This window comes from Canis lupus, chromosome 19, assembly GCF_048164855.1.
Source record: "Canis lupus baileyi chromosome 19, mCanLup2.hap1, whole genome shotgun sequence".
Classification (NCBI taxonomy): Eukaryota; Metazoa; Chordata; class Mammalia; order Carnivora; family Canidae; genus Canis; species Canis lupus.
Window position 1 is genome coordinate 23,220,999 of NC_132856.1, and position 14,635 is coordinate 23,235,633.

The following is a 14,635-nucleotide window of genomic DNA, read 5'->3' on the forward strand; positions in this document are numbered from 1 at the left end:
GCAACAGATAATTCCCACTGGGGAATGAAAAAAAAATAAAAATATAAACAGAGATATAGAATTAAAATAACTTTATGAATGGCAGTTTAACTTCTCCACAACATTCTCTCAGTACAATCCCAGTGGCTCCAAATGGTTGCTTAATGTAGCACACCACTTAGACTCAAAATGCTATACTTAAAATTGTCGCAAAATTAAAAAGAGAATCATATACCACTTGGCTGTATACAGTATTCTCCGCATGTTCTTATATTCTAGTAACCTCTATCCAACATTTTTTTTTGTTACTGAATTACTTTGTGCAAAAGCAATTTAAATTACATGCAGCCTGACTACGTGTGATAATTTGAACTGATTGTTAATTAATTCCGTAAGTAAATAGCTGCTGCAATCTCTATACTCATCAAGGTTTCGTTCTCTACCGGCTCTGAGCTGCTCTTTAGTGTACAGTATGAAGCAGCTGTAACTGAAGACGCAGGATTCCCTGAGTGTGCAAGAAGGTGGTCCTGCTTTGCAGAGACTAAAGCGAAGTAATCTGCGAGGCTGGATTTGGGGTAGGTGACACATCATGGGATTTAGGGTTCAGAGGGGTTGCTGAGGTGCGGTCTCAGCAGCTAGGAAGCAGAGATAAAAAGCTCAGAACAAGTCAGAGATAATACTACGGAGACAAGGATGAGAGCAGAGCTCTTGGAACACACCAAGCCTGGATTCAAATTCTAGCTCTGTTACTTGCTAATGAGGAATACTGAGGCAACTTATCTAAATAAACTATCTAAACTTTGGTTACACTCCTTCATCTATAAACGGGAAACCGATGCATACATTCCCCTCAGAGAGGCTGATGGTATCTACCTCCTGGAGTCTTTGTGATGCTTCAGGTAAATAAGGTACCTACGTGGTACTATGCCACTTGACATAAAGGGTATGCGAGGGCGTATGCAGGTGTGCGTATAAAGCAGTGGTTTGGACTTCCACCTAGGTGACTTTGCCCCATAGTGCTGTTGGTCACAACCTAGGAAAATGCATGCTACTGGCATCTAGTAGGTAAAGGACAGGGGCGCTGTCAAACATCCTACGATCTCCCCATGACAAAGAATTCTCGGTCTCCAAATCTCAATACTGCTCCAAGTGTTCTAAGGCATAATTTGAGGCTGTTTGTAATATTAGCAGATTGCCAGACACTTCGATACCCCAGAAAAATAAGGTATTATTTTTCTGTCATCATCATTACAACATGAATTTGGTGAATCTCTCTGGGGTTAGAGGAAGTCTAAAGGTTTCCCAGTTGGTTGAGCTAATTCCATCTATCCACTGTTACATTAATTGCTATTAATGATAGATGTTTTCATGAACCCCAATTTCCACTGGTTCAATTTAGAGTGAATCAAGCCACAACCATTTAAAGCCAGCAACATAAGGGGTAGGGAATAAAAAGCAAACTTTGTTGAAAGCCAAGGCTGTCTGGAGGCTGAGAAAGAAACAAGACAATTGTGTGTGTCAGACTGACAGCTCCCATGCCAGTCAGGAGCCTTCGGAGCTTCATGTAGAGAGCTTCAGAAATCCCCCAGGGGCCGTGACCTAATCTGCTGAGGGGTAGGAGGGGTTGCCTAAGCTTGAACAAATTCCAAAGTTTTAAAAGATGTCCCAGGTTATTTTACTCTTTAGAGAAGTCTGGGAACCACTGCCCCATGAGGCAGGACCCAGTAGAGATTTCCATCCGCCAAAAACAAAGATGTAACTTTTGAAAAGGTGATAAAAATGGATGTTGGTAAGAATGTACTTCTTGCACTGAGCTGTGTAAGCATGGAAAAAAAAAAAAAAAAACAGGTCTTGAGTTCTATTGTTTATTCCAGTCGCTCAGTGAACATTACTGGATCAACCAGGCATTGGAATGGCAACAAGAAGGCAAGTCTCCAGAATTCATCTTCACTATCCCCCAGTAGGGCTGCCAAATGACCAGGGTTACTGCTTGTTTAGGACTTATGGTGTCCCTAGGAATCTCTGGTCTTCATGTTTGAGAGTACCTTCTGTTAACTGTTTTCTTGATCATAGGATTGTGTGATGGGAATAGATAAGTTATGACCCAGACTGGTGATGACCCAGACTGGTGATGACCCAGACTCTAATGTGGTTTCATGGAATGTTGCTCTGTCCTACACACCTCAATATTGTGAGTTAGCTACTTCTTTGCTAAGTCATTGCAGAATCTGGGGACCATGCCTGCCTCAGGTGCCACTGTCTTCTCTGTACCCAGCCAGTGTACCTTATATAACAGACCCACAATGATTATGTGGGAATGAATGGATGGATGGATGGATGGATGGATGGATGGATGGATGGATGAATATGGGAGCTCTTAAAATACATGAGGCACTTAGGCCTTCTTGGTCTTTTCTATGCCTCGCCAAACCAGAATCTCAGTTAATGGTCAAAGACTTTGCTAGAGGTTCCCTTCCAGGTGGTTATATGGAAATAAAATATATTCCAAAAAGCACAGCCCCAAAAGCCATATAGACAGTCACCTGCATAGGAGCCTAACAAATACCAAGGCAGGAGAAAGGATGGCAACCAAGAGTCTCTGAGGGAGAAAGATGTATGAGCTTATAGACGGTTCATTTATAATCATTTTTCTTATACAGAGGAAGAAACTGAGGTTTGTAGAAACAAAAGCAATAAAACAATCTGATTGAGACTACGTACATATTGAGCAACACTTTGACCATAAGCTGACAACAAACTGTGAGATTTCGTTGATCCAATTGAATGAATTCTTTGATTTTCTCCACCCATCACTTAAAAAAAAAAACCCACAGTAGAAATACTGTTACAAATTAGTGTGATAGAGAAACTTGTAACGTATATAAAATTTTATAATTATCGCACTTTTCTATTCTTATATTTTTATTCAAAATGATCACGTTCAATGATGTTTCATTCTCTTAGATAAGACCTTTTTCTCACAAAAGTCTAGGGAGTGAAACTTTTGCAAATGTCCATTTTGAGATCACTAGGTCATGTCAACTATACTGGGTTTGTGTATGTGTTTTCTTTTTTTTTTCATCTAGATACGCAAGTCACAAATGAAAAGCATGCAGACGAGAAACCCATTAACGCTATCATTATAAATTCAGTATCCGAATTCAATATCACAGATGGACCAGCCAAGGAAACCCCCAGTGAGAAAAAACTGTCAGAATCCAGCACATCACTGTCCTCCCTTGAAGAATGCCAAACGAAATGTTCCTACCTCCAAACTGATACTTCAGTTCATCAGAGAGACACTGATGGTATGTTTCTCAGAATCAACCCATCTCTAAATAAAGCTTCCCAACCCCCAGCCCTTGTAAAATCATCACATATGCTGTTAGAAAAAAAGAGCCTTTATGAATATTAAACAGGAAGACTTCGATTTGAAAACCCTGGTGAATGACACATGTCAAGGTCACTCTGCAATTATGAGGTGCTTGGCAGATTGTTTGCTCTCAAAGCTGGAAATCAGAGGCAAAGTGTTTTAAATAGCTGGAGTGAGGTATAATCATTCTTGCTATGGAGCTATGAAGTGGATAAAGAAAAACGACAAACTTTTCTAAAATCTGAGACTATTTCAGCCCATGACTCTAGGCTGAGAAGAGAAGAAGGCAGAGTAGAATGGTATTCAAATGCAGGAAATGTGTAAATGTGGACTGTGAAAAATATCAAGATGCAACCAGGGTTGGTTCCTGTAGGTGATTATCACCTCCTGGGCAATCTGATCAGTACCAACCTACACCAAACTACCCTTGTATATGACTATAAAAGGCACATTCCTTTTGCAAAGCCAATATCAAATTGATTTGGTGCTAAATGGTCATCCCAGTCAAGTTCAAAGTCATGGACTCCACACCAAGACATATGTAATTTTACTCAGGTTGACTTTGTAAGAACTTTACCGGAGACACAAACCATTCAAGAATTTTGTAGTGTTCCATATCTGCATTTGCATTTAAAGAAAGCTTGTAGTTTCTCAAAGAAAAGACAATAGGGTATAGTTTCTGGTCTGTATTTAAATTAATATTTACTTTTTGAAAAGAAGAAAAAAATAAACAAATGGACTTTGTGTAACAGGAGCTTTGGAGTCACATCAGTTTAATTCCTGGCTCTGAAATTTATTAACCATATAAACCTGGATAAGTTTTTTACCATCTCCAAATCTCAGTCTTTCCATTATATAATGGAGCTAGGGTGTTTTGAATAAATGAAATAACATACATAAAGGATTCTATACAGAACCTAGAACATAATAGATATTTGATTTTTGCTTTCATTATGGTTATGGTTTTAGAAGGCAAGGGGGAAAATTTCCAACATGTGTTATATATGATCTCGTGCAAACACTGTCATGGGTGCTTTAGACTGGAAGCTACAGGCATAATTGCATACAGGTGCCAGTGCCAGGAGATAATGTGAGTAATGAGGTAGACTGACAGTGAACAAGAGGGATTGGTGAGGACTGTGGCAAGGTGAAGAGCACTGCCTCTACTCAGCTCCAGCTAACTGTTGCCAGTAGGAGATAGAGGCTTAGAGCTGCCAGCTCCAGAGTGTCATGGGAAATCTCCAAATTGTTTAGGTGTTGGCAATACTTCTATTTCTTTTATGAAGCTCCACACACTCGCAACGATACACAGCTTGGGACCAACTTTGGCCAGTGGACTGCCAGGTTAGAACCTCAAATTCAAGATGATGCCCAGGTTTCTGGCTTTGCTAGAGTTTGATGCCAATCAAGGAAACAGGAAATACAGGAGAGCTCTCTGTGACACTAGAAAGCACTAGAGCATTCCATCAGATTGTATCAGGGATGCCTGTCATGGATCTTGGTTGTAATGATCCCAGAATTAGGAATTGTCACTGTCACATATCCATGCAGTACAACACAATGCCCTCCAGAACCACTCTGATTTGTCCTATCAGGGATTCTGGGAGAATGAGAAGGGCAGGTGCAGCTAACATGACACCTGAACCCTTGTATTCTCAGGGAAGGGCCAAATAACCACTCCATTAAAATGGCAACTGATACCCAGGAGTCTCATGCAGGAAAAGCACCACTTATCTTTTCTCAAAAGAGCAAAGGAGATTCACAAGGACAGTTGAATTAGACTGTTTTCCTTAAGCCCTAGTGAGAGGCCGGTACAACCCAGAAAATTATGATTTTAGATTGACAACACAGGTAATAGCCCCACCGTTCCTCTTCCACATGGTGAAAGATCTCCCCATTGAGGTAAGAGTTTTGGTACCTGGATAAGAGAGAGAGCGAAACATCCAAACTCAGGCCCACAAATGTGGTTAAGAAGCTCTCATTATCTTAAACAGCAAACATCAAGCATATCAAGAGTTAAGTCAGAGAATTTTTATAGTAATTAATTTAAGGATGCAGAAATTGAAAGCTGGGGTCATTGTTCGTACTGAGATAAATACAGAAATATCTTTCAGGAACAGCAGGGGAAACAGAAGGGAAAAGAGAAGATTGCATCCACTTTCATGTAGTTTGTGGTTAATTTATTTTCAAATGTATAAATGAGTGCATACGAATGGATGCTTAATTGCTAATATCTATTATTTATATACATTGCCCCACTTAAAACAGAATGGAAAAGCCTCACACATGCAGATTTTGTAAAATGTGTTACATCCATTAGCACAGTTCATGGTGTGTGCTCTGATGGGAATTTAAAAGGATCTTTACTGCACATCACACACTATGTGCTGCAACATTACTTTATTATTAAATTGTGGCTCATCCTGTGTGGTCCCTTTCCTGAATAAAATGGAAAAAGTCCAGAGCACTATCTGTGTCTCTGCTTCTGTTTCTACATTCTGATTGCAGAGGCATCCCTGTGGGTAATAAAATCAAGGCTACGCACAAGACTCGAAAACAGACTCCTTAAAAAGAATCCTGAGACTATACCTAATTGATGTATAATTTTGAATTTGAGACGTCTCATCCAGGTGGAAGAAGAAAATCATAAATACAAGATACCTCAAAAGAATAGTCTTAATTACACCATGGACTACTGAATAAAATGATTACATTTTCTACACTGTAAATTTCATACAATTAAATGCAGTAGTGTCACCTTATAAAATGTTTCAATTTTATAATTATTTCAGTTCATTTGCTCAGAAAAAAACATAAGCACAAATTTACTAAGTATCACCCAAATCCAGTCATCCTCATTCTAAAGAACTGACTTGAACGTTAGTTGTGCTTGTCTGAACTTAAATAGATTTTGACATATTTAAGTAGCTATTAAAATTGATAACATCAAGGATGATACCCCCGCTAGAGAAAGGCATTCAGTCGCACTTTATTTATTCCTATTCTACATTACAGACTTAAAAAAAAAAAAAAAAAAAGAAAAAGAACTTAATGTTAGAGGAGTGGGAACCAATTTTTAGACTTTTTGACCAAAAACTTGGAGCAATTAGTCAGGTCACGGTGTCACGAATCCCACGATCACACTGAATCTGCTGGGATAGCACATTAACCAGTAACATATTAGAACACTGGGTTTGAGCCAGGTTGATTTACCTTTTCTTTTATTACTTTGTGGGGAAGGGAGGGGAGATGGTTGTTTATCTGGGGCCCCTTCTGAAGGAACCCATGTTCTTGCTATTTTGGAGAGTGATGCCCAAACTCACTGGTGGTGTTTCTGGAGCTGAGGAAAGCTGTAAGAACTCCAGTGGACAGCTAAATCCACCTCTGTCCCTCCCCTCTCTTAATCCCAGGCATGGTGGTGACATGATCGAAAGCTGGGAGGGCAAATGCAGAGACCGTGACTGTGAAGCTGACCTCAGGTACACTGGTGGAAGCTTCTTGGGTTGTTACCTTTCCACTATCATTAAACATGACCCTTTCTAATGAGACAGATTCTCCCTCTTAATTAGCCAATCCCCAGCTGTCTATTTAGCACCTTTGGAGGCTGCGTTAATCCTTCAGTATCATTAGGGTATCACTTAGCACATTACAGTCTCAATGCCTTACCCTAGGGGTGTAAAGAGGAAATGAAACAACCCTAAGAGGATTTTTGTCATGGCTTCTTGCTCACAGTCAAATAGCATTTTTGGCTGCTTGGCTTGCAGGCCTTGGCTCCCTCTTGAACTTTCCCTGATCTAGATTTAACAAGGTAAGAAGAGGGAAAGCTAGATGGGCACTCCGAGAGCAGTGATTACAGCCCAGGCCGGGATGACGGTGGGGGAGGGGTGGGTGGGGAGTCAATAAAGGGACTTCACCATGCAGAGACTTCCTTACATAGATATTAGGAGAGGTAAAAGGCCAAGTAAGGGAACAGGGAGGCCACTCAGACTTTAGCAACAAGGCTCTTTCCTTGGTCTCTCCAGGCCACTGGTAGGTGACTAGTCCTGGCCTTCTCTTGTGGGCCACCAGTAACTAACCATTCCTAGGCAGACTACTAGCAAGTAGCAGTAACAAAAGCCACAGGACGAAGAATGTTCAGAAAGAGGTCAAACCAAGGAGGAGATACAAGTACTGCCTGAGATACCACTCAAAGCAGAGAGAGGCATTCCCTCCTTCCCACTCTCCCATCTCCTACCACTGTTTCCCACTGGCTAAACCTAGCAGGAAACCACTCAACAGAACCTGGGGAATAGACAGTGACAGTCTAGGAATACAGAGTGGAGCCGGGTAAGAGCAGGGAGCAAAGAGGACAGCAGGCCTTCCATGAGCTGGCCTCATACTGCGCCGTGTCGGATTGTGACAGAAGAAGCATGAGCCTTTTGAAGGGCAGGCCAGCTGCAGGGTTCAGAGCTCTGGAGGGGATAGTTAGAGTCAAATCATGGCTCCACCATTTCCTGTGCTTCTTAATTTCCTAAGCCACAGTTTCCTTGTCAAAAAAAATTCCTTGTCAGACATGTCAATAAAAATAAGCCACAGTTTCCTTGTCAATAGCAATAGTACTATTTCAGGAAATACTATTTAGATCCAGAAAGATTGAGATTTGAACTCCACCCCCTACCCACACCCCCTCGCAACCACCTTACAGTTGAAAGATTCAGGACAGTCAGGGACAATCCCTGAGCCTTAGTCCTTTCATCTAAAATATGAGGACCACTTTATTTATCACCCATCATTCAATTATTCACTCATTCACTGAACAACAGATATGGCTTTCTTACAACTAGGTTCTAATAGGAGGAGAAACTCATTAATAAACTCATTAGTTTCATATCATCCTATGGTTAGTACCAGGAAGAAAAAGTAGACCGCTACGAGAGTTTCAGCAAGGATGGGATTTATAGAGGCAAGGTGTTTTAAGCTAAAGACTCAGAGGTTGCGTAGGAATCTAGTCAAGCTGTGAGGTGGGGGATATGGAACACAGGCCAAAGAGCATGGGCAAAGGCTGTGAGCTTGAGGCCTCCCAGGATCTGAAACTGAACCATTGTCGCTGGAGTGCAGTGAGCCAGAAAGACAGAAGAATGCGAAGCCAGAGAAATAGGCAGGAACCTATCACACAGGCTTCTAGGCTATGGCAAGGAGGAGCTAAGGCTATGGAAGAGTGAGCTCTTCCCATCTACAATGAAAAATATCACAGGAGCTGATGATTTGAGCTGGGACTCCTGTAAAAGCTATGTGATAGGAGGCTATCACTGTTGACCTGACAATGGCTGATAGTGGCTGGAACTAAGGTGGTGGCCCTAGAGGTGGGTAGAGGCTGTCTCGCATACTTGAGACAGAATGAGCAGAGCTTAGCAAGGATCTGGATGGGGGATGGAGGTATGACCAGGAGAAGGGAAATGATAAGAATGAGTCTCAGTTTTCTGCTGATTTCATCTGATCGTGCAGGAACCATTCACAAGAGAAAGCCAGAGGAAGGACAGTTGTGTAGAATGTAGAAAGAGGGAAATCTGAATGCAGTTTGGCCTCGATAAGTGGGAGATGTCTTGAAGACGTTGCCAAAGAGACATGATATAGGCAGATGGACACATAACATACTTTCTTGGCTAGGCTGAGAGCAGGGGTGCTAATCATGGGCTATGACTTTGGATATTGTGTGTATTGAACCTGAAAGCCCCAAGAAAATGTTCAGGAAAAGAGAGCACACGCATTTGGGAGAAAGGGAAGCCCAACTCTCTTCTCAAACTCTTGCAAATTTCCCTTCTGAACTGCTTTGTTACTTTTGTGCAAACAAAAATTGCCATATGCAAAACAGTTTTGCCTGCCCATGTGGAATTATGTAATATGCCTTTTAGGAAAAGTTTTCAACACTCTTGAAAGTTCGGAAAAATCTGTTTTCAATTCACCAATGTTGCCATGTTTTTTTGGGCAAGAGGCTCTGCCTTTTATAACCAAATAAAAAGGACTGACTTATACACAGAAAAAAAAAAAAAAAAAAGAGCTTTATTCTCAAATACAAAATAGAGAGGTAGAAGAAAACAAATGCCAGTTTGGCCAAAGGATTAGGCCAAACATTTTTGTGTGTGTATAAATAAAATCTATGGTGTACACCAGAAGCAGAGACCTCCTGAATCTGCCAGCTTGAGAAAACGTTGGCAAGAAGAATTAAACCAAAAGATTATATGCCCTCAGGAAATTACAGGGCCATTTCACAAATAGGTGTTTCACACTCTGATAGGAAACACCAGCTCGTATCCCCACGTCACCAGCTCCTACCCTAACTTGCCTACAAACCAAACTTTCAGCCTCACATCTACATCCACAAAGGATGCGATCCACTGAGATCATTTTTATACGAATGATCATAGCCCAAGTCAGTCTCTTGCACCTCCAGCCTGAGGCATATGGAGCATTTGCTTGGAATATTTTCTACTGAGAACTTCTTCTTTGCCGGGGCTGCTAAAGTAGCCTTCTTGGCATTAATAAAAGTTGATGAGGTTTTATGCTCCATATCTTTGACCACCAACATGCCCTCTTCAGAAACACAGACATGAAATAGAGTCTAGGTACTCTACTAACTAACTCCTGAATTTTTGTGGGTGGTTTGTGGTAATTTATATGGGTGAGTTGGCCTCATGCTAGAAGCTGGCCATAAGTGAATAAAAAAATACACCCCGTCTGGCAGAGAGATGAGTTTATACGCCCTAGAGGTATTATAGGATGTGCTGCCTATACCAGAAATATTTAGTAATGGCCACAGCACCTGCAACAATATATGGCAATTAAAATCATCATAAAAGTCACAGTGAGGTTCTTTATGATTGTCTTACTGGGAAGAAAAAAAAAAAACAAGGGTGTGAGGCAGGGATGGAGGGCAGGACAGAGGCAGGAAGGAAGACTTTTGTTTACCTATATGCAAGTTCACTTTAGGCCTTTATATAAGGATTCTAAAAGAAATCTTGAAAATATTTGTTCCCTTTTAGAGCAAGTTTCTATGTTCTCCCTCCTCTTAAAAATTAACAAATAAAAGTAAAAAAGCTGTCTGGAAAACATTGTTGGAAGTAAATGAACAGGGCTCTAAGAATACTCAGAACCCTTTAGCAGATGACTCCAGGAGCAAAATCTCTCCTGCAGGCTTGTACCGTCTCAGCCAACTTCAGTCTGAAAACTAAAAGTTATTAACATAACATTCTTGTTGAAGAAATAATAAATCCTTATGAAAATCTAACTTTAATTGATTGATAAACCCATCAGGAGGAGGAATTTTTTTCTCTAATTCATGCCAGATTGTTACTTTCAACCATCAACAATTTTTAGGATACTGATTTTAATTAATTTGATGATGTATCATGTAAACACTTACCTACTCATTTATAAAACGCTCACATGTTTTTGAGGCTTTTTTAACTAAAAAGAAAAAAAAGAAGTTATAATTTTAACAAGAGAACTGCTGCATCTTCTAACTAATTCCCTTTATGGAAACAAAAAAAATACAATAATCTATAACCCATCACAGCTGTTTGGCTAGAATTACCAATTACCTTCAATACCTTAGAGATACTTTGCAGATTTTCACAAGTCTGCGCAGTAAATTTTTAAACCAATTTTCTTAAAGGGGATTGAGAAGACCTACTCTTTTAGGCATATGATGACGTATTCCATTTAACATGAATATAAAATCAAGGCTTCTCATTAAGTGGAGGACAAAGGACACAGGGATTAAAAACAAAATATAACTAAAATCAAAACTATGATTATTTAAAAATCATTCGTAGGAGTTTTTGCAATGTGCTTTTTGCTTGCATTTGAGTATGGGAGTGGCTGATTTCTGGGAATCCGTGCCACACCAATGACAAAGCCTCCTGACAGAAGCCGGAAGTTTGTACAGTCACTCTTTGTCCCCAACACTGATTGCTCCCAAAAGCTTTCTCCACCAGGGGAGGACCTGCTATTTTTCAGAGTTGCGAGGTTTGCAGATGGGTAGCTAATTGTGTGGCTTCCCAGCACCTCTGCAGGCAAAGTAAATAAAGGAGTTTAGAAAAGTGACAGCACTTTAAATAACCAGATTATGTGGAATCAATAGAAATGCTCAGGAAGTTAATAAAGCAATTACTTAAGTAGAGTGAGTCCTGTGCGGGGATGGGGAAGCTTGAGAGAATAATGGTGTTACATTACCCCTAATATGGACAATTAGGAGTTGGCTCTGAAGTTCTCAAGCGCAACGCCGCACCTGCCTGTCCTTCAGAGATGCCCCCATTTGTTCCACTCTTAATTTTTTCTTCTTCTTCTTCTTCTTCTTCTTCTTCTTCTTTAAACAGAGGAGTGTGCCTCCCTTATCCTCACCTGTCTGTTTTGCCAGTTTTGGGACTGTCTCCTGATGCTCCCCGATACGTGCGAAACGGTGTGTATCAACACATGCTGCCCCTCTCACAGGTATCACCACACCTCGGATGAAAGCCACTCTCGCAATGATCGCAACTGCAACTGTGACATGGACTGCAGCCTTTTTGAATCTTGCCACGAGACCAGCGAGTGTCTGGAGCTGGCCATGGAGATTTCAGAAATCTGTTACCGCTAGCACAATGAAGTCACCCACATTCCAGCAGACCCCTTGGCCCCACGCAGAAATTCCATGACAGTAAGACCGATTTCTATGTGCCGAAATGTAAGGACTGTACGTGTTTCTTGGATGCTATGGACCATTTTGTTCTGCACCTGTCTGGCAAAGTAGTACCGTCAACTCTATGGTCTTATTCCAAATTTCGTAACTGCATGGCTCGCTGAAAAATAAGATCTTGATCACATGTGATGAACAAATCTTAAATACCTCTTAAATGCCATAGGTACAAGGTGTTCCATGACTGTAAAAAAGCATGCTGAACCACTCTGTGTTATTGCATTCATTGGCTTGCATCATGGATCCAACTTCATTCACAAATTCAGGACAAATTAGTGCATTCTTTTAGAATTGACATACATTAGCTCGTCTTTGTAATGGACTCATGCATAAACATTATGCATTGTTGGTTATTATTAATAATGTATTGTATAACATCATTTTGTAATTAAAAATTTATTTATACAGTCTCTTAAAATTCACTTATATGTACAGTTTAGGTAGGAAAGGGAATTAAATGAATTAGAAACCATGTTCCTGTAATTACAACAGATGTCTCTAAGACATCTCCAGTGAATTTTGAATATGATGTACTTCGAGAGAGTACTATAATTCTAGACCATATTATTATACGTCTATGACTATGTCATAACAGGTTATGCATGTTCTTAATTTGTTACAGAAACTCTCTTTATTCCAATGAGCATAAATGGGAATTATATGCAAGTTTCAAGAAATGACCCTAGATAATCAATTCTTCATTTTCCTCATTTCTGTTTGTCAGGTACAATAAGCAATAGGATATTACAACAGAATCAGTTCATTTTACTAAACTATCACTTATATAGGAACCAAAAAAAAAATACATGTCTAGGTACTTGCTCAGCACCGAGTTTCCTAATAAAGCATGTGCTTCAGAAGTCCTATTTTTTTTCCTTTCTGATAATTAAAGTAATTCATAATTACACTGAGCACCTCCTCATACATACAAAAAAATATTTTAAAGATGTGGTACAAACTTGGAAAGGGATTTTGAACTCAAACAAATTAAAACAAACCATTTTGGAGGAAAACACATCTAGGTTGAAGTTCTTTTAGAATATTCTTTCCTTTTAGTAGGCATAGTATTGCTCATTAATACTATTATTAATACAAATTAACATGTGTTTATATATTCCCATGGAGATGCCTTAATATATCCATTGAAAATTTAAAAAACACCCTATATATATATAGATATATAGATATATCTATATATATAACAAAAAAAAAACCCACAAAAGTGAAATAAAGAGTAGAGGGAACTTTACACAATCTAGTCAAACCACAAAAAAATTCCAAAGTATTTGCTTTTGGCCACCTTAGGTAATTTCAGGCAAAAGCAACATTTGTTTTGTTTCTATAGTAAACTAGCACATTTTTCTACTCTGCAATAAATTCCTCCAAACATTGAAAACTATTAATCTTTAAAAACTGTGTTTAAGCTGCCTACAGAAAGATATCAAACTGTTCCTGTCTTGCTCTTGACAGCACAGTGCATCCAGGGTCAATATGACCTCGTTCCTGTTTGACAATCACCTTATCCACAAACCACAGAGCATGACAGTGCCCTACACTGTCTAGGAAACCCTTCCTTCTCTCTACTTTTCAGAAGTTCGAGGACAACTCTATACTCTATGCATAGAACCTGCAGATCGTTAGTGAGGAAAAGAAGTCGATTCTTAGAACAGGAAGAGAACATAGGACTGTTCCAATCCAATATTCTCCTTCTCCATAAGAGAAAATGGAGGCCCAACTTATCCAAGACCACACAGTGAGTTACTGGAAGTGTTAAGAACTCTAACTGGTGGTCTAATTTTCTAACTACGCCGCACCACTTGTTGGTTCTGCACTTGTGAGCCCAGCTGGTACACAGTGGTACAACTGTTCCAATGGTTCAAATATTAAAATACTACCAGACTGACTCATAAACAGTTGTTACCTTGTACCTCCTGAATGTTTCCTCTATGCCCCCCAGGCACCCTGGCCCCTCTCTAAGCACCCATCCTACCTGCCCATGGTCAGTCACTAAAAGACAACTGGCACTGCAGGATCTCTGGAACCCTGTCCCAATAAGATGGTAGCTGGTGTCATTGATTAGGCCATGTCATATTACTGTTAAATATTTTGACCATCACCACTTTCTTCCTAGCCTACATACCCTTAAATAATGCAAGATTATGCATTTCAAATATGAATCAAATGCTTGTCAATTAGAGACATAAAAATTGCCAGGTCTGATTTTATAATGTGGTCAGAATGCTACAAGATTTTTCTGTGGTCTCTCCATGGTTAGTTAACTTGTTCCTCACTTTCAGAATTCACCGTGCTATAACAGAAAGGATTGGTTATACAAAGTACGAAATTTCTTTTCTTTATAACCAATAATAAAACATCATCCTTTTTGCAAACATGAATGGCTCCTTCAATTGAATTCTTACAATAAAACATACGCAGCTGGGAAAATGCACTTGTAGAGGTAAGACAGATGAAAAAGGAATGTGGTTATTGATTAAATACAGGTATCAGAATCTGAGAAGGCTCAGATTTTTTTTCATGATGATGAAGGCTTATGATTACAGGTAAAAACA

The 14,635-nt window shown here is 39.8% G+C and overlaps 1 protein-coding gene across 1 annotated transcript; it reads left to right on the forward strand.

Annotated features, from left to right (window-relative positions):
* Positions 1 to 2,094: 2,094 nt before the first annotated feature.
* MDFIC2 (MyoD family inhibitor domain containing 2) lies at positions 2,095 to 14,361 on the forward strand. Its single transcript, XM_072788069.1, has 3 exons — positions 2,095 to 2,170; positions 3,066 to 3,287; positions 11,707 to 14,361. Exons 1-3 carry the CDS (start codon positions 2,095 to 2,097, stop codon positions 11,964 to 11,966), a joined length of 558 nt encoding a protein of 185 aa, XP_072644170.1. The 3' UTR covers positions 11,967 to 14,361.
* The last annotated feature ends 274 nt before the right edge of the window (positions 14,362 to 14,635 follow it).